At 44.1% G+C, this 24,787-nt stretch overlaps 1 protein-coding gene across 3 annotated transcripts in view; it reads right to left on the reverse strand.

Annotated features, from left to right (window-relative positions):
• The window catches only part of Iqch (IQ motif containing H), a 198,180-nt gene that overhangs the window by 145,872 nt on the left and 27,521 nt on the right, over nt 1-24,787 (reverse strand). For all 3 annotated transcript variants that reach the window (XM_048424152.3, XM_048424148.3, XM_085689214.2), the window contains exon 5: nt 14,768-14,884. In XM_048424152.3, the coding sequence (XP_048280109.3) occupies nt 14,768-14,884 (117 nt within the window). The remainder of the gene's footprint in view (nt 1-14,767; nt 14,885-24,787) is intronic.

Below are 24,787 nucleotides of genomic sequence, written 5' to 3' on the forward strand. Positions count from 1 at the left end.
TGCCATGTGCGCTGCAGGTTTTCTCCTGCTCGGGAATATAATGTCGCTGTCCACTCCAAGTGTTCTTAGATGTGGCTCCTCAAAGTTCTGGAGCTCTATTCATAAAGTTCCTGCACTTTCTGTTTCAGGATCGCTTCTCGGTACATTTGCACTTGACATGAGAGAAAAAGGAGAAGAGGGAAGGGAGGAAAGGGAGGAGAGAGAAGGAAGAGGGAGGGAAAAGAAACCTACTCAAATGTTTTTAATGTCTGCCTCTGCCCTGCCTGGGGCTGAGGTCATATAGCTTTTGTCTTTTTACTATTGTATCCGGCATATTTTCTTCAATGACAACAAGAAAAAGAGTCATAATCAGGAAACCATGCATCGGGGGCTGGAGGGATGGCTTAGTGGCTAACAGCACATCTTGCTCTTTCAGGGAATCCAAGTTCAGGTCTTAGCACCCATGTCAGGAAGTTCCCAGACACCTCTGACTCCAGCTCCAGGGGATCCAATGCCTCTGTCCTCCAGAGGCACCTGTACTCACCTAACACACACACATAATTTGACCAAAGTCTTGCATTTGCTTCTTAATATCAACTGCTATGCAGAGTACCTGGGCTCACTCCCAAAGAGCAAAGCCTGGAATTATGTTCCAGCTGCCCAAGGGAAGTGGCATGCAGAGCTGGAAGTTGGGAGAGGAAAAGGACCATGTGAATCTACCCATGAAGCTAGGCCCTCCACCTCTTCCCTTCTCTTTGGAAGCCACCCTAGTCAAATGTTCAGTTTGATTATATTAAGTTAAATAAATCATGCAGTGATTTTACTGTATAAGTAAAGTTTAAGTACTAACTATGCTTAGGTGCTCTGAAAAGACTATAGAGGATATGAAAGTGGGGGAAAGGTTCCTGCCTGCCAGGAGGACTAGCAAGAGAAAAAGACAAAAGGCTTTCCAGTCATCTCACTAATTCAGTAAAGCATGCTGTGATGATCGAGGCAAGAGAAAATTAATTCTACCTAAGAGACCTGGGTAGGTTTTGTAAAATTTTTATGTGCATGTGTACATTTGTGTGTGTGTGTATGTATGTGTGCACACATGCATGCATGCCATAGCATGCATGTAAAGTTCAGAGGGCAACTCTTGGAAATCAGTTCTCTCCTGCCACCTATAGGATCCAGGGCTGACACTGCAGGCCTGTACACAAACACCTCTTCTTGAGAAGTCATCCACCAGGCCCTAGTAGGTCCTGGAAGATATTTTTATGATCTAAAAGATGAACATTCTACAAAAGCAGTCAAAAGAAGTACATGACATTTCGTAGTAGTACTGAGGTAGGAAGTGCAGACTAGTGACCAGTAATATGTCAACCCTGACCCAACTCTAACATTAAATAGAAAAGTAAGATGCATGATTAATGTGACCAGCTCTGTGTAGAAATAGATCTAAATAACATCCCCAAGAGGAATGCGGTCAGATCAGTGTTATTGAAGATACAGCTAAAAGCCAGTATTCTTTTATAAAGGGTGAGTAGCTGTGCGGGTGTGAATGAGAAATGAACCCATCGGCTCGTGTACCTGAACACTTGTTCCCCTGTCGGTGGTGCTACTTGTGGAATTTTTAGGGGGAGCAGGCCAGCTGGAGGAAGCACACCCCTGGAGGTGGGCCTTGGGAGTTCCAGCTTCACCCTGCTTCCTGTTAGCTCTCTCGGCTCCCTGTGTGCAACAGAGAGGTTGAGGTGTGACCTCTTGGCTTCCAGCTCCTGCCATTAGATATTAGGGACTCTCCCTCTGGAATAGTAAGCCAAAACCAACTCTGCTTCTCTAAGTGCTTTTGGTCATGGTGTTTGATCACAGCAACAGAACAGTGACTAATACTGAAGCCAACAGGGAAGCAATGGCCGAGCACACAGGCTCTGACGTTAGACAGGATGCTGATTTGTCTTTCTCCCACTTATTAGTGGTTTTACTCGGTCAATTGACTTAATTTCGTGAAGCTAAAGAGTCTTAAAAGTCTTTTCATTTAGTTTTTAGTTTACTTGTATGGGTGTTTTGTCTGCATGATGTCTGTGCAGCATGTGGGTGTCTGGTTCCCACAGCAGCCAGAAGAGGGCATCAGATCCCCTGGAACTGGATTTACAGATGGCTGTGAGTCACCATGTGGGTTCTGGGAATAGAATCCTGGCCCTCTGGAAGAGCAGGCAGTGCTCTTAACTGGCTGAGACAGCCCCCTAGCCCCAAACTGAAGATTCTTAATCAATCCAATGGTGACATCATCACTCATCCTACGGGCTGCTGTCATCCAAGGAGCTCAGCACAGCACAGCTCACAGTCAATCCCAGCAGATTGTAGCTACTTACTATAAAAAGTCGGGTCAGAGTCCAAGTTCCATGTCCACACAACACTTGCTTCCCAGGGGTGGACTCACATCCCTCTGGCAACTGAAGCTTCACAGATGTGTACTTCAAAGGATACACACGTGATGCCACTCACTGAGAACATATAACTCGTGGTCCTCTTGTCGGTTTCATTGCTCAATGCGCAGCCTTCTGACTGAACATTCTCAGTGGCTCTCTAATAAGGATATTCTGTGCTCGTCAGATCAGGCTGAACATTTAGTCCATTTGTCCACTGTAGCTCAAAGTGGTTTCATTCCACTCATGAGATCAATGAGATGTAAATTATTGGTTATGCCTTGAGCTACACACCCACACACCAAACAAACAAACAAATAAACAAAAACCAACTTTTTAGGGGACCCTAGCTGCCATCCAACTCCCCAGATGATACCAATATTATTATACCCCAAATCCATGACATCTCCTCTTTCTAAAGGACAGGTGTAAATTTTGGGCCTAGAGATTACCTTCTCTGAACTACGTGGGATATTTTTCAATGTGTGTGTGTGCATGGCTGTGCATGTGTTCATGTTTGTGTAGTTGCACATGTGTGCGTGTGCACGGATTTCAGGGGATGGATAATCTAGGGTGTTATTATCTTTCTTTGAGAAAGGGTCTTCCATTGGCTTGAGGACCACCAGTTAGGCTAGACTGGTTCCCAGCAAGCCCTGGGGACACTCTTGTCTCTTCCTCCCCAGATCTAGGGTTTGAAGCCTGTGTCACCACTCCCGACATTTCTACATGGGTTCTGGGGACTGAACTCGGGTCCTTGTGCTTGTGAGACAAGCACTTTACTGACTGAGCCATCTTCCTAGCCCTAATAGGGATTTTAGAATCATCTAAGCAAACATTTTAAAAATCAGGAAATCTTAGGAAAAACAAAACAAAACATGAACTTCAAACTTCCTTTGGAAAATCCAGTGCAAAGGGTGGAGCTGAAAGAGCTGCCTCCTGTAAGAGTCCTAGCTCCAGTACCCCAGCACTGTAGAGCTAGCTTGTCAGTTACTATCTGCCTAGCTAGGACACCTAGACTATGACTATAATTTTAAATAACATTTTCTAAGGATTTTTTTTTAAGTGGAAGAAAGCCAGAAAGTAAAGTTTATTTTATGAATAGTTTTTTCTTTTTTTTTCTATTTCGCACAAACAATAAGTTTGAAAACATATCATATTGTAGAAAACACCAGAATGAAGCCAGTCTCCTGGGCACAGCTGGGCATGAGCAGACTGGACACAAGGAAGCTGGTGTGAGGTCAGGACAGGGAAGGACCTCACACTGTAGCACTGAGTGGGAATGGGCACTGTGGATGTGAGTGGCGGAAGGGAGAGCAGAGCGTTTTCCCAGGGGATCACCCTCCTTCCTCTCCCACCTCAGCAAGTCCTGCTTTGGCTGATGCTGGAGGAAGGGATGACTTGTGGAGATGACGGATGGGGTCACAGGTAGAGTCCTTGGTGGCAGCAGGGCATGCAGCATTGGGGCAGAAAGACAGGTAGATTTTGGGGGAAATCTAAGCCACCCTGCTCGAGTGGCTCTTCACATGAGAGGGACAAAGCCTTATGCAAATTGTCAGGGAGCGGGGCGCCTGCAGAACTCTAATTAGGACGCTTCATGGACATCTAACAAGTTCAGGAGATAATGTGATTCCAGAAAGTACTATTGCTTTATAGCCAAAGGGAGAGGAAATAAAGTGTAATAATCAATGAGGACATCAAGGGGCAGAGACTCTTCAGAAGAATTCTAATGATGCCCTTCAGTTAGAGCAGCTAAGTGATCTAACGGCTGTGCGCCTAAAGCCCTTCCTTTCACAATCCAGACTGAGACCACACAATTAGATTTCCGAGGCCCAGCCAAGGCCATCCGTCATCTCCAAGTGCATATTTGGGGGAAATATGAGACAGTTCTAACTGTCCGCCCGGCCTATGTGAACAGCACCGCCTCTGGTCCTAGAGCACGCGGCGCTTCTCCAGCCACGTGCAGTTCTCGCGAGACTCCTCAGGCAGCCTCCATCCAGCAGCTTTTCATTATTGCTGGCTTTTCCCAGAGGAATTGGCATCTAGAAGGCACCTAACAAACCTTGGCCTGAGAGTTATACAGTCAAGGCTGTGGCTCCTAGGGTAACTGAACAAGCATTTTATCTTCTCGGTACAAGACATCAGAGACTGAGGAATGGCTTTACGGATAAGACCTCTTGCTATGCAAGTGTAAAGATCTGAGTTTGAATCCCTAGCACCCACATAAAAAGCCAGACATGGCTTTGTGTGCCTCTAACACATGGGACTGGGGGCAAAAACAGGCAGATCCCAGGAGTGCACTGGACGGCCAGCCATAGCCCAAACACTGAGCTTTGGTGTGCTGAAAGACTGTCTCATGACAGAGAATGACAGAGAAAGACCCCAACAGTTCCTGAGCCACTCCATGCAAAGGCACTCACACACAGAGGCATATGCAAGCATACAGCACACAGGACACACTGGCAAACACATGCACAAAGAGAAGAAATGAGGCTACTTAATCTTTTAAGACTAAGTAATGGATTTGTATCCTGGTTTGCGGCCATGATATAGGGTAGTGTTGAAACCTATGTCCTTGGACTCAGGTCCATAGATTTTTCCTCTAATGTGTATGTGACTGCTTTCAGGCCTTTTCATCTCTAACCATTTATACCATATCATTACTTGTTTATCAGAAGATGATGTGAATCTACTCTCTCTATCCCAACTTCTAGTCTAATGAGACCCTAACGTCCAAATAAATATCTTCTGAATTGACATTCCACACATGACTCTGAGGCCATGTTTTTAAAGGAAGTGCACAATGAATCATTCCACATTACGGTACTCATGTCTCGTCTACCAGAGAGGTTTGTAGGGGCTAGGGATGCATACTTGAAGTCAAGTACAGTTTAAGCAACAATGGGCTAGGAGACTGGCGAGCACAGCAATACTGTTTACCCATCTCAAGTACCTCTTCAGAGATAATGATCCTGGCCATGACGAAAGCGGTTCTATCAGGCCAATTTCTCTTGTGGCTAGTGCCACGGAGCTGCTTGCTGTCTTGGTTAGCTTTCTATTGCTGTGAAGAGACACCATGACCACAGCAACTCTTATAAAGAACATTTAATTGGGTGGCTCACTTACAGTTTTAGAGGTTCAGTCTATTATCATCATGACAGGGAGTAAGATGGGGAGCATAGCAGACATGATGCTGGTTACATCTGATCAGAAGGCAACAGGAAGAGACGCTCACTGCATGGTATCCTGAGGATAGGAAACCTCAAAGCCTGCCCCATAGTGGCGCACTTCCTCTAACAAGGCCATACCCACTCCAACAAAGACATATTTACTAATAGGGCTACACTCTATGAGATCATGGGGCCAATTACAGTTGAACACACTGTTATTGTTCTTAGCATCAGCTTTTGTTTGTTTATGTATATGAGTACTTTGTATGTATGTGTGTTTGAATACCGGAAGAGGGCACTGGACCCATTGTAGACGGTTGTTAAGTCTCCCTGTGGTTTCTGGGAATTGAACTCAGGACCTCTGGAAGATCATAGAAGGCAATGCTCTTTATCACTGAGCCATCTTTCCAGCCCCCCATTTTAGACAGAATGTGACACCTTTGCACCGCCCCCATTTTACACAGAACTCTCTGTAGCATGTTTGCACCGCCTCCATTTTACACAAAACTCACTGAACACGTATGCGCTGCCCCTATTTTACACAGAACTCACTGAACACATATGCGCTGCCCCGCTCTCATTCTTGTCACGCAATAGCAACCATAATGAGGTCAAAGAATGAAGATTTTGTTCTGTTTTGTTTGTTTGAGGCAGGGTCTCACACTGTAGCCCAGGCTGGCCTCGAATTTGGATGATCCTCCTGCCTCAGCTTCCCAAGTGATTGGCTCAGTGTGTGAAGTTTTCTATTCTTACTCACAAAAGCACAGTTCTTATAAAAATCTCAACTTTGCCCTGTAAGATATATCCTTTTCCTCCCTCCCTCCCTCTGCCCTCCTTCCCTCTTCCCTCCCTCCCTCCGCCCTCCTTCCGTCTTTCCTCCCTCCCTCCGCCCTCCTTCCCTCTTTCCCCCCTCCCTCCGCCCTCCTTCCCTCTTTCCTCCCTCCCTCTGCCCTCCTTCCCTCTTTCCTCCCTCCCTCTGCCCTCCTTCCCTCTTTCCCCCCTCCCTCCGCCCTCCTTCCCTCTTCCCCTCCCTCCCTCCGCCCCTCCTTCCCTCTTTCCTCCCTCCCTCCGCCCCTCCTTCCCTCTTTCCCTCCCTCCCTTTCTTTCCTGGGTGTTAAAACAATAGCACAATATGGCAACTTCTGGTGAACTTTTGTTTTGAAGCATTCTTTGTCTCATAGTGGATATTTGCAAGAAAGAAAACAGTGATCACAGAGAGATCTAATTAGGGGAAGTCTTTAGCACTCTGGTAAATTCTATGAACCCCTTCTCAAAATAGTGTTTTGTAAATGCATGGAATGAAATGCAGAGAAAAGCAAGCCAGGTTGGTGGTGCACACTTGTAATCCTAGCATTTGGGAGATAGAGGCGGAAGGATCAAGAGTGTAAGACCAGCCCTGGCTACACGAGACCTGTCTTAAAAACAAACTAATTATTTAATAATTATGAACAAATAAATATTTCATAATAAAATAAACAGAAGCTGATTATATTGAACTATAATTCTATCTGTAATTCCCTTGAGCATTAACCCAATCATATATGTCTGTGCCCCCCCTCGTGTGTGTGTGTGTGTTTGTGTGTGTGTGTGTTGACTTAAGCTCCTCTATCTACCTAGTATTCAGTTCTTCAACGTGGTGCTATGAGGTCAAGAACACTATGCCTTAGCATGGCCTCAGATGCTCAGGTCACAAGCCCCAGGCACAGTGTGAAAAGTGGGTCACTTAAGGGAGTGGGCCCAGTCTGAGAGCAGGCCGCTCTGCTAATACGGGGTGAATATAAAGCAGTTCAAAGTTTCCTTCCTGGACCACTGCCCCCCCATCTTCCTTCTCCCTGTCCACTCATGCTTGAAATCCCCCAACAGAGCTTCACTCCTTCTTTTTTAATTAAATATAGGATTTACTCTTGTGAAAAGGAAATACACGGGGGAGAGGTAAAACTCGATGCCAAAGGTTCTCACATTGATTCCTAGCAGTAGACCCTGTTTTCCACTGCAAATAAATATGAATGTCAAAAGAATTTAGCATGATTCTGTTGATTTCATATTTTTAAAATCAGGAGCATATAAAATATTGTACATGTATATATTTATTATATAAATACTCACATATCCCACTCAGATGGCATATAATAAAATATATTTACATGGGTATCAGTCAACATTGAAAATCATGAAGTTGTCTTGAAGGCAAATTATAATTTCAAAAATTGTAAGTAATAACTATAGTCTTATAGTCATTTCCACAATAATTTATTTATATACTTTATTTTGCTTACACAAGATGAAAATATTTTCAATGTGAAAAGACAAATCATTTTAAATAGCCAGTAAATTATTATGACACCATAGTGTCAGGACTCCCTTTAGCTAAAATGATTCAGACACGCTGAAGAACAGTAGGGAACTTTATTTTAAGATAGAATCCCTAACATTTAGTAACTGCTGCTGCTCCTTAATTGCTGAGCATCTGTTGGTAGTGACTCAGGGAGCCCTGAACAGTAGATTCCAACAAACTTGAGTCCTGATTATCCTTTTTTACTGCATAGCCTTAGACAGGTGGTATGTCCTTCCTCAGTTTCCTCATCTGCAAAATGGTCCTATAAATGGTATATATTCTGTAGTTCAAAGATCAGGTAAGATAGCATGCATCAGGCTCTGAGTACCATATCTTATCACCTGGACATGCTGTACTAGCCACAGACTGAAGGACCGCGGGCTTGTGTCAAGTGTCACGTCCCAGTGATCCCTCTTCCCTTGCAATTATCTTAGTACCTTCTCTGTCACATATTCACCCAGATTTCAAGAACAGTTTTGTTTGGGATATTAAATACACTTTTTGAAATGGTACTTTATTACATTATAAATGTACTTATAATAAATGGTACTTTATTGTTGACTGATCATTTGCCATAATCAAAAAATTAATATCTTTATCCTAGACTACAAAATAGAGCAGTGACTGATTTCAAACCACAGAGGCAGCAGCCTAACATGAGCGAGCACTGAGCCATGGTTCCTGCCTATCATGGTGCCCTGAGAGCGGTGGCTGGAGCTGTGCCAGAGCAGGCACCAGAGGACCTGCCAGCCTTTAACTGGAGTGCGTGTGCGCTAGTAGTACCATTGAGCAGTCTGCGCAGGGCTCCTAGGGCTCAGACCTTGACATGAAAATTGCCTTTATAAATTAAAAAAATTACTTACTTCATGTATGTGAATGTCTTATCTACATGTATGTATGTACAGTGCATGTATGCCTGGTACCCACAGAGATCAGAAAAGGGCATTGGATCCACTGGAACTGGACTTATAGATAGATGTGAGCCATGATGTGTGTGCTGGGAACTGAACCTGGGTCTTATACAAGAATTGTGCTCTTAACTGCCAAGCTATTTCTCCAGCCCTCAAAATTAGCTTATTTAACCTTTGTTTATTCATACATATGACTATCACAGAAGTCCATATGAGCACATCTGAATTTTCCAAGTGTGACCAGTACAAAGCTACAATCTATTTTGATAAAACTCATAAGAAATTGAGCTGTGCGCTCTTGCACATGCGTGGTGGTCTAATGCATTTTAGCACTTGGTTTCTAACATAAATAAGCATGTCGTTCTGTGCTGCACCTTGAAGGATTTGTCATGAAATGAATTGTGACTCAAGCGTCCGCCACCTCTCTAAAACTCTCCGTAGCTTTCTGCTACAGCGTGGAAAGCAGAGCAGCGGGCCCTGTGCCCTCATTATGCTCCAGGGTAAAGGGAGCTGAATCTGATTCTTTTCTGCGAGGAAGGGAGGAGCACAGGTGTGAACCGGGGAGAAGGAAATAGATTGTTAATGCTAATTCGTTTCGCAGAAAGACGAGAGTCTTATTGGGCATTTATTACATGCCAGCAGTGGAAGGTATTTTCTGTAATCCCCGTAACAGCTGTACCTAGTAGGCATCATTATCCTGGCTTTGCAGAAGAAGCTGAGGGACTCGGGAGGTTAATTTGCTTACCTGTGAGTTCAAGAGCAGGCCCAAGCTCTGTTGCACTTCACCCTAAGCCCTTTCCACCATACCACCTGCCACCACATCTAGCTTGCCTCCCCGTAAAACAGCCGTGAGAATGGTCAAGTGACAATCACAGAGACAGCTAGGCAGTGGCAAGGCTGTACTGTGAATCCAAGAGCAAGGTCATTTCACTAGGAAAAACTATCAGGTGGCCCCTGAGGAGACGACTTTGGACAACCAGGCTCCCTGGGACTGGCAAAATCAGGACTTGCTTGTGGTGCTCAACATCCGGCTACATGGCTTCAAAGCAGAGGCTGGACAGAGAGAGGGAGCCTGCCTCTGCTAAGCACCTGTTGTGTGTAAAGCATTGCTCAGTGCAGTGGAGGACTTGGACACATGTAAACGAGGACCCATCCTCATATTTGTATAGGAAAGAAGATGATCACATGAAAAATTAAATAGTATTGCTGGAATGGCCATCAGCAACAGTCTGTTGCCCTCCCTTGGTCCCGACAAAAATGTAAATTCTAAATGACAGATGAAACCGTGGTACAATATAGTACGTGGGGATTGCTAATACTAGGAACTAATACTTTCAGAGCACTTTTTTGTAGCCAGATCTGCTAATTCATTTGTGTCTCTATACCATTCTACAGGACAGACACATTCAACGCAGTGCATCTATGTATGAGGAGACAGAGGTTGTCTCCAGGACATCCCCCATGTGTGAGGCTCACATCGGGCAGTGTGAGCCAGAATCACCACACTGCGTGTGGAGAAGTGCTGTGAGTTCAATATAAGCTGTCTGGGGAATAAATGCAGATTCTCTTCCCCCGGGATATTAAAGGATGGGATTTGAAAGACAATAGAGAACTCGCTGTAGCTTGGTGTTTCGTGAGCACCACTGACGAGACATGGCTCTAATGGCTTCTCCAGGCTCCCCTAACAGTGGACTTTTGTGACGGAGCTGAACACCAGCCAGTGTCACATGTGTTCCTAAGATCTCCCATTGTTCCAAGGACAGTAGTAGTGCATACCAACAACATGCCACCGTAGACCGCCACTGCCACTGCCGCCATATTGGTGGGGTACCCTTTACAGCTTGTGAATCAGGAGGCACACTTTCAAAGAACACTCTCTGTACAACCTCGAGAGAAAGTTGTCTGCAACTGCTAGAGGTGGGGACGCTGTGTGCGCCTTGCAGTCCTTGGGTAATAACTGTGTGTCATAAATAGAATGTGGCATTCCAGAATGTCTTTAAAGCGATTTCCTTTTGTTCAACTAATTTAATTTACCAAATGCTCCTGGGGGAAAGGGAGGGGGAGCAAGATGCTGACTCCACATTTTCTGGGGGAAAAAGTCACTATTTCCTTAAAAACAATACAAAACAAAACAAAACAAACAAAAAATTCTTCTCAGAGAAATTACACATGATTGTGGTCTGCTGGCTCCCTCAACTCTACCTCTGTCAAATCCTGCCCTGGCAGGTGTGGGGAAGAATAGACGCCGAACTTGAATGAACACCCACATCTGTTTTTGGAAAAGGGGAACAGAAGCAGCACAGAAGGAAGTAAAAGAGATAATTGCTGGCTTGAACTACAATGCATTTTACTTGTGGGCAGAGGGCCAGCGTACAGCAGGCAAAATATGCAGGCCCATCTTATTGGAATTCAGGGGCGGGCCTCCGTTCCTGTCCGGAGACAGCTGTAAACCAGCAGCCCATGGCATCACAATCAGGCACGGAGTTTTGTCAAGGAATGCTGATATGGACAGAAGCAGCTCTGTCGGCTTCGCCTGCACCCCCGCCTGGTGCAGTGACAGTCAATCTCTGATTCCAGATGACAAGAACTGGATAAAAACTTCAAACAAATGGCGACCTTTCCAAAGATTAATTTGTTTACCAACAAAATGTTCCCTCTTTGTCATCTGAAACGGGGGTGACCTTCACTCTGCCACATCTAGGCTGGAAGGATGCTGACTGTAGTCATCTGTTAGCTCCATCTTAGCAATTATTTCCTTTTTTATTTTTAGTGACAAGGAGGCTTTATTAATTCACTCTGCTTCTTGTTATGGTTTATAAATGCGGCAAGCTCGTTCTGAATTACTGCAGTGTAACATCAATTTGTTTAAATCTAATTCTGCTCCCGTTGCCAGATTATGTTGTGGCTGTAATTGTGGCCATATGCATGGGCTTAAAACACAATCATGTCTGAGACCGCCCCACCCCCGCTTGTGGTGATTCTTCTAATCACTTGACATTAACACAATTGTCTCACTTTCCATTACTTTATCATCTCAGAAATGATTGTGCTTTCGGGGAGAGATTGCTCTGCACACCCCACGCGAGACAGTAAAGAGTGAAGCTATGATTTGTGAAGTGTGGTTGCTACCCAACCAAGTTAGGGAGAAGCACTGGATAACGTATGAGTCATAAAGCCCAAGTCATCATAGCATTAAATCCAACCTCATGAATAAATAAAAGGTTCTAAGTTTACATAGCATTATATATTTATTTATTTGGAAAGTGGGACCAAAGAACTGGTATAATTCTCCAGCAACTCATAGCTTGCCAAAAAGAAAGATGCTTTTATGATTCTTTTCTAGGTCATAACAGTTGTAATCAGAGTTATTTGTGCAGCAATTCATGGCGATGTCTTGTCTGGCTATTCTGTTATGCATTCATAATCGTTCTTTTAAAATTCATGTTAACAGTTACATGTTTCAAGCCTTTTAAGAAACCCTTTTTATTTGAAAAAAGTAAATCAAAGTCAAATTTTCACAGATCTTTCAGTGCATTGCACTGTAAGGCCTGACTGGAAGGAAACGAGATGCTGTGAGAATTCAAGAGCAGCACCAGCGCTTGCCTCCCTGCTTCCCCGCCTCCCTGTACCAGTGAGAGCCCAGCAAATGCATAGAACAGCTTTCTTCAGCTCTTATTTGGCGCGTTTAAGATCCTAAAATCGTTAGTGGTTTTGCATTTAGTACTTTTTTTAGAAATTGATTTTATGTAGAAAGGGTCACAGAAAACAGTGTTCTAAAGGCAAGTTGTGTGATATGATTGTATGATACATATGTACGTGTGTGTGTGCGTGCATGGATGTGTGTGTGTGTGTGTGTGTGTGTGTGTGTGTGTGTGTGTGTATAATGCACCAAAATCTTCCATTAGCTCCTTATGGTAAGGAAGGAAACACCTCTTCATCAGATGAAAATACCCCAGCTTCCAGGAACTACTAATGCAAACTGACTATGTATGTATTCATCTTTGCTTGTCAAAAATGCCTTGTATGTGGAGGCTTTCAACAAGCTGTTCAAGATGCCCAGACGGAAGGCACTGCAGGACCCTCGGCAGTCAGGCAGCCTCCCTGCCCTGAGTGTGAAGAGGTGCTCTGAAAGACAGCCTTGCGGCTGCTTCTCCAGGCAACTGTGCATCACCGTGATAGACACGTGGTCACCATTTGGGTAGATGCACTTAAAAAAAAATAAGAGATGAATTCCAGCTGCATTTTACCTCTGCCTGGTTGTTTAAAGCCAGATAACTGAATACCTCCCTCAAAGAGCTTTCTGAGCAAGGCCTTCATTTTGTACATCCAAACAAAACTGCTGCTCTAGTGCATCTGATATCTAGACCAACGTAAAATGACAGCTGTCACCATCTTGACAGAAAGACCAAGAGTTTGATCATAATCTACACAATGTACATCCAATTTTAAAGTGCCCTCATGTTGATTTTTATAGGGTCATTTTTGTGAAAAGGATCTTTAATATAATAAATGAGTAGATGTTATTAACATGTCACACAGGGCAGTGAGCTTTCTCGAATTCACATTGTCACAGGAACAATATCCACACTGCTGATTCTACCTGTAAATTATCAAAACTATAACAAACAGCGAAGATGACAGCCTAAAGTTAGGACTTCTTTGAATTTGTTATTGAAGTCTGAATTTTGGCGTCATAAAGCAAAGCCTAATCCCCCATGTCTCTCGGCAGACCTCTAGAAACTTCCATCCTCAACAGGAAGTTTGTGTGCCACGCAGCAGTCGCCCCAGGGGGCAAAGCCACCGCACTCCGCCAGCTAAGCCAATATTAATTCTAGATGGAGGAGGAAAACCAACAACAAAAGAGAAACCTGCTGCCGTCTGGACAGCAAAGAAGTCGTATTTTTACTTCAAGGGCTCTGGGAGCCCTGGGAAGCAGACGGGAAGCTCCTCACATTATTCACGCTGACATTTTAAATAAAGTTCCAACAGGAATAAAAATCTCTAACTTTCTGGTGAGTTCTTGGGCTAGAAAATATTTCTAGGATAAAGTGCTCTTCATCTAAATCTGTGAGAAGCGCATAAAACAAACACAGAGGCCAGGAGGGACCGAGTTTCTGGATGACCGAGGCCGCTGAAAACCAGAGGAGACTCAGATGGTTTAATCTGAGATAATTAAAGAAACTAGAAACTGTTGGACAAATTTAATCCTAAAATCCTTCTTGTCCTTATTTCTAATTTCACTAAAATATACATTTAAGAGCACCGAGAGAAGTTGGTGGTTATAAATGTATTTTTAAAATACATATAGATTTCACCTTAGTAATTGCTTTTATATTAGAAATGATGTCAAGTAAGTTTCCTAGTTAAGACAAATCACCACTCCTAAACATTCCAGGAAATCCTCAGCACAGAGGCCCCAAGCCAGCAGCAGTGGGGTGCAGGTGCTCTGGCTGCAAGTGATGGTTTTGCCTCTAGCACTTTGCTGCGGTCAGAGGTGCCACCCCACTGGCTTTGGGTTGGGACTCTTGCTTATGTGTTGTGATGTCACACAAGGGTGTGCCACCGGGAAGGGTGCTGCGAGGTGGCATCCCTTGGCTTGTCCTCGTGCTGAACCTATGGTAAAAACTATTCTAAATTCCTCTCCTGATTCTTCTTGTTAACTTCTCCCTCCCGGTTAAATTATGCCACTAGCTCATTCAAAGAGTACCAGTCACAACAACAACCAAAAAAAAAAAAAAAAAAAAAAACCAGAATGAGCTACAAATAGATCTTTTAAGATAAGTCTAAATTTTTCATAATCATTACTAATTACAGACAGAAGGAAGGCCGCTTCATTTCATCTTTTTTTTAAAAATTCTGAGGACAAAAGAATCAATCTTACTTAATCTGCATTTTACCATACACCACTAATAAGAGGCTTGAAAGCTTTTTCTGAGTTGCGAACCACCGGAGCAGCCCATTACTGACCTGTGCTTTCCTCTGGTTAATGTACGGCAGGCTGATGCCGTAGTTGGCGTTCACAGCAGCTCTGTGGTGCACATTCTCCGGATCCTGCATGATCTTTACATTCATCTCTATCTTTGGCTGAAACAAAGAAACAATGAAACTTTGATATACAATGAACAAAAATGCTTACTAACATTTTATATCCTTGGAGGAATATAAAATTCTTGGAAAATAAGGAGTTTAATGCAAGTCTTACTGGAAAAAAAATGGGTCTTTTATTTAGACTACTAAATAAAATCAATCCTTTTCTATTCAGAGAAAAGAAAAATTTTCCTCTATGTGTTCTATTTGTGCACAAATATATTCTCAGACAGCATTCATTTATTCAAAAAACAATGCTCCATGTCAGCCAGGATGGACAAAGGACAAGAATCTCTCATCTCAATTTATTTCTGGATTTCCAGGTCAAGGACTTGGTGAAGAAAATCTATACTCCAGACACACAGGTAGAGGGCTCTCTTGGTCTGTTAATGTGGCCACATTCCTCTAGGGACATTACAGGTAGCTGTTGGTTTGGACATGACGAATTTTTACGACACCAAATGTGGCTACGCTGCTGCAGAGATTTGCCATCAGTAATTAGCAATTTTGTTAGGGGGAGAATCAGCATCTTGTTCCAATGATCTGTTCTTCATTCTAAAGGATTCCTGTCAGAATGGCAGCGGTGGAGGGCACTGGAAGGATGCCACAAACCTAGGTGACCACCCTAGCCTGGACTGCCGGGTGGGGCTCAGCAAAGTCACCTCACTTCTCTGCAAGTCAACCCATTTGCTTGTCAAGGGCAATGGGTGAGTGTGATGCTCTCGGGAGGCGCTGCCCTGTGCATTAGCAGCCTGTGACTGCAGGTTAAGGTGACAGTTGGCACTTAGGAGTCACCCGTGAGATGTCGTATGACTTGTCCCGCAATATAATCTACAGACCTGTGGTTCTGTTCACAAGGCTAAGCCAACTCAGCCCTGTCTAGTTCCAGAACACTTTTATGTCCCCCAAATGAGGCCTTGCATCCATTAGCAATCACTTCCTAGTCCTGCTACCCCCATCCCAGCAGCCACTGGGACTCTTTCTGTCTCTACCACACCTAACTCCACTCTGGACATTTTGTACAGATAGGAGCACAATATCTGGACTTTGTGAGTTTTACTTTTAAAGGAACTTGGAGATACTGGGAGCAGGGAGAAAATTTGATTGGGTTCAGTCAAATATTTCAGTACAGAGGGCAAGTGTTAAAATGGTTGCAGTAACCCAACAGACCAGTCCAGAGTCCACTTATTTCTTCCAACTCAAGCATCCATAAAAAGACTGTGGTTTCAATGAAGAGGAAGGCATGAAAGGAATGAAGGCACGATCTTGTCAGGATGAGCTGGTAACATATGCTCCACACTTCCCTTCTGGTTTTAATTGCTCCTGAATAACCAAGCCTCCACATAACTGTCCTCAACTGCCCTCTGTATTTAACCCATCTGGAAACGCACGTCACAAGCCAGGCATGTCTTGTAACTTTCTCCTTTAAGTGCATATGGAAACAGAAGTAACGTGGAGCCCAGTTACAGATGGCTTCCTTGCTGCGGCTAGCCCACACTCGCAGCGCTCCTCCGGCATTTTTGCAGAGAGAGCCAAGTGCCTTTTTAAAATTGAAATTAATACCTGAACATAATTTTTTCCTTCTTAATTAAGCTTGCAGGGTAATTTCCATCCTACCAAGGATCAAGAAATTGCTAATATGTATTATATTGACTGGATGTGGTTTCTGTAATTAGGATGCTTTAAAAATGTGGATTGTGGATACAATTGATGGTAATGGCTTCATCTATCATGTCTCAGCTTCGTTAGGACTTTTTCATTCTGGGATCACTGGCTCAGTGGACCAGAGAGGCTTTCTTAGTTTTATTATGTTCCATTAACTTTGTGTGGCTACAGGACTGGCTGGGGGAAGAGATGACCAGAGTTGCTGTAAGTGCCAGCATTGAGACCCAGTTGTTCTCTGCCCTATTTTACATCTCTGGGGCACAGATATTCTGGAACTAAATCACCATGCTAACAGAAATGGTATTTGGAACACTGACTCTTATTGTGGCTGCCTAGAACAATGCTCCTAAAATTATTAATTGTCTCCTCTTCAGCATTTTGGCACCAAAGCATGAGTTTATTAAAATGATAATACCTGCATGATTTGATTTTCCTTTTAAAATATTGGATTCTGGTCATGGTGACACAGTCTATAATCCTAACTTGAGGTGAGGCAGAAAGATTAGAAATTCAAGGCCAGTCAGCCTTAGCTATATAAAAAATATAGCTCAATATGTCTCAAAAATAATAAAATAATATAAAAAATACTGCCAGTGAGTTGGCTCAGTGAGTAAACACACTTGCCGCCAATCCTTACAACTTGAGCTCCATCTCCAGATCCCACATGTGGGAAGAGAGAACCAACTTCTGAGTGTTGTCCTCTGACCTCTATACAAGCACACACACATGAATGAATGAATGAATAAATGAATAAAATTTAAAACTAAACAAAAATATATATGAGGCTGGGGATATAACCCAGTGGTAGACTACTTGCCTAGCATGTGAGAGGTCCTGGGCTTGATACCCAACAAGGAATAAAATATTAAAGATGGCTTCACTAAAAATCATGATCAAATAGATCTAGTGCTAAAATCTGTCATGCAGTCTGAAGGATAGTTTTCTTATCAGCTTGTTGTCAGATCTAATGATAAGGGTTTAATTTTACTAAGAAAAACAATTATAAATTTAAAAATCAAAAGGAATGAATCATTCCATTAAGCAAAAAGCCACTCTCTGGGAAATTCTCTCTCACGAGCAGTAAGAGAAATATCAAAAATAACTTCAGAAAATTTTCTTCAATTGGTCAAGAAAAGGCAGTGATTTCTTTAATCTATTTTGAGTCACCAAACAATCTAAAATTTGCATTCTCTCCTTTTGATAGTAATTACAAGCAGATATATCAAATGTGACTCTCATTTAGACTTTGGTTTGTAAGAACAAAACTTATTATCAGAGCCAATTACTGTTTTACCTACATGGCTGCACAGAAGCAGGGAGCTCAATTTTCATCTCATCAGTGATTTTGTGGTATTTATTTTATTACTATGCCCACAACGCTATATAAGAAGGAAATAGCTTATGCTATTAAAACTAGGGCTGGAATACAAGTGGCTAAGGTTGCTTCTAGAAGAACTTCTGAATTAAAAACACTAGGCAGCATATAATGCCAGCTCCCCAGACATGGGCAGACCATAAAACACACACATCTATCCGAGCAGTAGCTCCCACACAGAGTAATCAAAATTGAAATGCTTCACAAACAAAGTTGAGAGAGGCTATTTGCCAAGTTACAGTATTAGCAGCAGAACATTGTTCTCAACAGTGCCTGCCCCAAGTAATGTCTTCCTAAGTGGATATTGCTTAATGCTGTATTCCCACTGGTAAAAGTCATCTTCCATTTAAATCTCAAAGCCAGAGAAAGAACAAATAGGAAAATAATTCAGTCACCTTTCACTCATTCTCACAACCGTGATTTTATATATTGAAAAGAGCAGTAGACAGTGAGTCCCAGTTTGAGCCACATGAGTTAAATTTCTCATCTGTAACATGGGGAATAATATCAGACTTCACAGGGTCATTTGTAAGATTCGAGTGACTGGTATATGTTGAGTATCTCATAAATTATAAAGTGCTTGCTATTCGGGGGAAACTAGAAAAGAGTATGCTGGCAAGTGGGGGAGGGAGACCGCAGTGGACTGACATACTTCAAATATATTAAAGCCATGAGTTCTTAAAGGCCAGCCTCCAGAATACCTAATGGTAACACCAACAAATTAATTTGGAGTTTGGAAAATAAAAGGGAGTTAGCATTTAGCCTCCTTTTCTTTAAAAACTCTATTTCATATTCACCAAAAACATCTAAAAATAATCTTCATAGACAATAGTAAGTGCTGAAGGACTGGCTCCAGTCCCTAATGCAATCGTGCATTCAGGAGACACTGGTGGCTGCTAAGATGAAGCGTGGTAGACGGCTGTAGTTTTATAAAGAGCAGATCAAGCTGATTAGAGCTGGATTTACTGATCAACCAAAGTATCATTAAAAGAGAGTAACAATACTACATAACCAGACATGGCAACTTGGGTCTGAAATCTCAGGATCATCCTTGGCTGCATGGTGAGTTTAAGACCAGCCTGGGCTATGGGAGGCTGTTGAGAGACAAGGGGGGCAAACTTTGCCCAAAGAAGACAGGAGTGAGGGAAATCACAAAAGCTGTTAAAGCCAGGTGACAGGTACGTTTCATTGTATATTTATGTCTATTCAAGAATACAACTTCATAAGTCATTAAAGTTATGGTATAATTAACACATTTAATTCATTTTTTTAGCTTTTCATTCTAACATCCTGTTCTCAATGGCTTCTTTTCTCAACCCCCTGCCAGGGAGGTAAGCTCAATCCCCCATAGGCTCAGCAGCATCAGTTCTGGGCTACTTAGAACTAACCAGACACCAGCCTGATGCTTCAAGTTCACAAAGCTATAAGGATAGCCACTTTTTTCCAGAAGTGTTTGCCCTTTTTTCCTGAGCACTGAAGAATGAGAGCAAACACTTATTCGGCTTATTTTGTGCCAGAACAGGTAGGTGGGGATTGACACATCCGACTTTAATTCAGCTTAAAATGGGGACAGGGCGTTCCCAGTAGCTGCCTACCTTCCAGTGAAGGTAACTGGACGAGCAACTGCCAGACCCCGTGAGCTGCCAGTGGGGAGATGGATTTGGTTTGCCTCTGACCCCAGCTCTCCTTCCCTCACTGGGATGGAAAGCATTGGGAGGCTTCCTTAGGTATATCAGTCTAGGATCATCTTTCTCAGGAGATGGCAATGACATTAAGACCCAAATGAAGAAACTGCGTCAGTCATGCAAATATCTGGGATTCCCCAAGGAGAGAGAAACTAATTAGTGATCAGAGATAGCTGCAGAGGTCAAGGCCCCTGGAGGCTAGCCTTCCACTGTGGCTAGAAGGACGCGGAAGAGGTGCTCACTCCTCTGCTCCCCTCCCTTTCAAGGAATGTGTCAGTAAGGAGGACAGAGTGCTGTAGGCTGGGGGACACGTCGGGGATGTGCAAGTGATTTTGGCACAGAAACATGAAAGCATTTCTGGGCTGAGTTTGCTATCACTTGAAATCTGGAGGCCATAAAACTGAGAGCAGAGCAGTCCCCATCACTGTGAGATGTGCCCCGGTCACATGCTGCTGCTGGGCGCAAACACAGAGCGGCTGAAGGTTAAATAGCAGAGTGGGAGAAAGGATTCTGTGATCCTGTGATCGTAGCGCTGAGCCACTGACGCTAACTAAGCAGGGAAGCCCTTTCGGGTCCCTTAACACGTGGCAGAGTGGAAGACTGCTGGAGTTCTTTAGTCACCAGAGAAGCCACCAGGGACCTGGCTCCTTCCCTCTCCCACTGCGCTATCCCCAGAGGCGGCCCTCATGCTTGTCACCCTGTGCAAAGTGGCTGCTGTGGCTTCAAATGCCATGCTTGTTTCTAGCAGAAAGGAAGAGGGAAACAGGAACTGCAAAGCAATGTGGCATCTGTGACAGTCCCTTTCATCACAAAGATGAGCTGATGACTCCACTAGACTTCTGTTCCATCCTCCACTGCTACACTGGACTGCAGGGAAGGCTGAGAAAGGTGTGATCTTAGCCATGTTGGGGTGCACATGCCATGGGTAAGGAGCAGGAGTCCTGTCAGTGATGGGCATGGGCACACACAATGAGTTGGACACAGTTTCTGTCCTAACTGTGGAATCTAACTAGCTGGGCAGGGACAGAATACAGAAGTGTTAAGATGCAAGGTCACATGGTCAGTGGTTGACGGTCCTCACAGCAGAAGAGTTGTTAGAAGCAGCCTGGGGTGCTCTGAGTGATGCACTTCCTGGTTCTGACATAGCCAGGACCCCAAGTTCAGGGCAGGCTTCCCACACTGCTGTACGGACAGGTCCTGTCCCACTGTCTGCGGAATGCCTGTCTCAGGATTGTGGGTTCAGCTCACAGCACACAGCAGCACAGCCCCAAAACATCTGGGTGAAAACTAGTGTACATGGAGTGAGAAAAGGCAAGCCTTTTGTGTTTCTGCTCTTAGAATCTGCCCCAGTAACTCAATTGTTAGCTTACAGGGTGCTGTGTCGCAGGTGACATGCTGTGCAACTTTTTAAGACTTTTAATTACATTTGTTTATTTATTTATTTAGGGTCCCGGGGGTGTGTGGTGAACGTTAGAGGACAGCTTCGAAGGAGTTGGGTTTTTCCTTCTGGGATGTGGGTGCAGGCGATCCAACTTAAGGCATCAGGCTTGGTGGCTAGGGTCTTAACTTGCAGAGCCATCTCACCAACCCCCAAACATTTGTAACACCCCAACTCTTTATTGAAGTCCTGCTGTGTTGCTCAAGTTGGCCTTGACCACACATACACACACACACACACACACACACACACACACACACATACATACTCGGCTTCCTGTGCCTTTTATTTTCCATAAAGAACTCAACCTCCACTGACTACTAGTGTAAGGCCTACAGCCCCTTCATGGGCTTCCAGAGCAGACGGACCCAGTTGACTCTTTACTGTGTACTTTTCACAGCACACAGGCTGCTGCTCATTCCATGGTCCCCTTGCTATGGATTCTTTTGGATGACCAGAGAATAGTGACTAGCATTTGAAATTGGGGTGCCTCTTTCAAGATGTTAGTTAACTATAGCACACACTACAATAAAATCTAGACAGCAGGCTGGCAAGATGGCACAACTGGGAAGGGCACTGCTGTCAAGAAGTCATGGTCTGTCTCCAGGATGCACGCACTGGGAAAAGAATGGACACTCACTCCCACAGCCATCCCAACCCTGACATGTGTGCCCTGGCACAGGTGCTCCCAAACCCACACAAAGTAAGAAAGTGATTGTAAGAAGTCTTGCTAGTAGTTTATACTTCTGGAAAAAACTATATAAACAAAAATTTGCAATTAATCGATCTTGTCATGGAGATGTCATGAGTGGTATAGGCTTCCAGGTCCGAGACCCAACAGACAGTCCCAACTCAGTAGGAATCATGTCCCTTCAGTTACAACTCAGCTACACTGTGAACTGTAAACCGCTTCAAAGAATGCATAGTACATATGCACACCAGCTAAACTGTAACAAAGGGCCGCAAGAGCACGTGGCTGGCAGTATCCCAGTGTAGCACACAATTCTAATGTGACTTACAAGTGAAGTCGGCGTTACGGTACAAAGGAGGAAGTGAGACCAAGAAACACCTCCCAGTCACTGTGTGTTCAATTTCCAATCCGGTGTTGGCTGTTATTCAGAAACCTTTACAGTTGTCACTTCGGACACAGCCTACAGTCAAAGAGGCCAACGTGCTGTATGTTTATTTTCAAGTTGTTTGAGTTTTGTTCTATGTTCCTAGTCTATCCTATCCCAACTAGAACGTGAGCTTCACGAGAGCAGAGAGATGGAGTGGCTCAGGCCTCAGGTACCCCAGAGATTCGTGGGGACTAATCACAAAACCACTGGGAACACCTGTGCCTGCCCAGTGCTCGCCATGTGGGCCCTGCTGGGAACACGGAACCTGTTGCCCTTGGAGCAGCCCTACAAGATGTGCACTGTCCTTACTCCACCATGCATGTAAGGAGCCAGGCCACAGGGACAGCAAGGGACTGGTCAAAGTGTGACTAGCAAGTGGTGAAGCCAGGATGCCAGTTCAAACCATGCAGTGCCCCATACAGAGTCTGCTCTGGGTTCCAAACTGTCTACACACAGATGACAGCCGCAAGCTGAAGTGTCCTTGCTTTAGAAGTGAAATGCAACAGGAAAACCTCCATGTCCCAGGTTTGATGAAGAGCATGGGACACCATCTGCGGACTCCCGGGGCAATCTAAGTATGAGCTGAGATGTATCATATCCACAAGCACTGTTGACTGCATTAGGTGTGATAACAGTACTGTAAGTGGGGGAAAGCTCATTTTAAAAATGCATTAAGAGGTGAAATGTCATTAGGTCTGTACTTAAAACACTTCAGTAGAAACAGATGAAGCAAAAATGGTCGAGGTTAACAACTGTAAAATGTAAGCAGAGAGGTGGCCGATCACATACTGTTTTCTTATTATGTTATGCCATGCCTGGCACTGCTTTGGGGTTGACCTTCCTGGGGCACTGGGGGATGAAGAAATGACAGACACTTGTACAGAAAGGCTGGAATCATGTGGGCTGTATGTTCTGATGGAGATGCCCTACCAGCAACCCAGAAGCAGCTCGTTTGTTATACACCTCTGAATGGAGGGCCGGGTTATTGTCATGTGGCTGCTGAAAGCCTCTATTTTCCCCGTCACCCTACACATTACTCAGACTCTCGAGCCAAGCTCAGAAGAGCACATTCTGATCAGACCACAGTGCCGAGCTCGCCTCATCCGCCACTCTATCAGGCTGGAGCTTATTCACTTCTCATTCTACTCGCGCCCTGCCTGCCCCCAGTCTTTTATGAATGCAGCGTCCTCTGCCTGGGAACTCATTCCACACACTCCTCCCACAGCAGCCAGCAGAGTGACGGCCACATACAAGGGCCTCCTGAGACATCTGATAAAGAAATTGATGACGTACAATCCTCTGCTTCTCAAACGGGCACACTGGCAGCTATGCGGCTGAGCGGTGCGACCATAGTAAACATCAAACATTATCCTGGGGCTCTGGTTTTTTTGACAGCTCCTGGGGCAAAATCTACTAGTTCTATACTAAACCAAAACGAGTATATAATGAACAGCAATGAAGTTTTTCTTTTCTTTTACACTCTGGGTTTGTTTTGAGACAGGATCTCATGTAACTCAGGTAGCTTCAAACTTGCTACACTAACTCAGGCTAGCCTTGATCCCCTTGCCGCCAACTCCCTAAACAGACATGTGGCGTCACACTTGGCTGCTGTCATTGCTGTTTGTCTGCTTTTGGTTTAGTCAGAATCTCTTTATGAAGTCCAAGGTGGCCTCAAACTCCCTGGCTCAAATGTTCCTCCTGACCAGCCTCCCAAGGCCCGGAGACCGCAGGTGTGTGACAGCAGAAGGAGTTTAGAGATAAACAAACAAAAAAACCCTCATACATATATATGACAAAAATAACCACCAACGATATTTCTTACTTGCTTTAAGCTCTTCAAACTCAACCCTGGAACCTACAAGGTCACATTCTTTTGTTTGTTATATTCAACAGGAAACAAATCAGAAATATGTCATATTGCAGGTTAAACTGCGTTATCTCAAAGTTCTTTATTTTTGAAATTGCATATATTTTAAGGATAGTTATGGGAACATACTTTTATATAGCATCTATACACAAAGAACATATTTTATTTTTATTTATATTCAAAATATAATGCTTTATCTGGGCCTGATGGTACTCAGTTAAAATACCAGCATGGGGGAGTCAAGATACAATGAGTGAGAGGTTAGCCTGGGTCACATGGGGAGACTGTCCAAAACCATTATCATCCAGTAAAAATCAAAAAATCCACACTAAATCCAAATCCTATTTGCCTGCTTATATACATGTACTGGGTGTATTACTGCAAACAAAATAACCATCTGGAGGAACACATAGGCCAGGGCGTTTGGTGGAGAATGGGACAAGGTGATTAGCTGATGAATTTAGAGAATAATGAAGTGAGTATTCTAAGGCACAAGTGTCTATCGTAATAGTTCCTTTTCTGTGTCAACTTGACTGCTTATAGGATCACCATGGAAACGCACCTGTGTCTCTGAGGGTGTGTCTCGATATCTGTCGGGAAGGGGGAACTACCCTGCCTGAGGTGGCACCATCCCTCGGGCCGGGGTCTCGGACTGAATGCAGAGGAGAAAGCTCGCTGAGCAGCAGTCTCTCCTCTTCCTGCAGGCGCGTGACCTCACACTCTGCCAAGATGGACCGTGCCTCTAAGTGGCC

The sequence above is a fragment of the Myodes glareolus genome, chromosome 4 (genome assembly GCF_982192425.1).
Source record: "Myodes glareolus chromosome 4, mMyoGla1.1, whole genome shotgun sequence".
Classification (NCBI taxonomy): Eukaryota; Metazoa; Chordata; class Mammalia; order Rodentia; family Cricetidae; genus Myodes; species Myodes glareolus.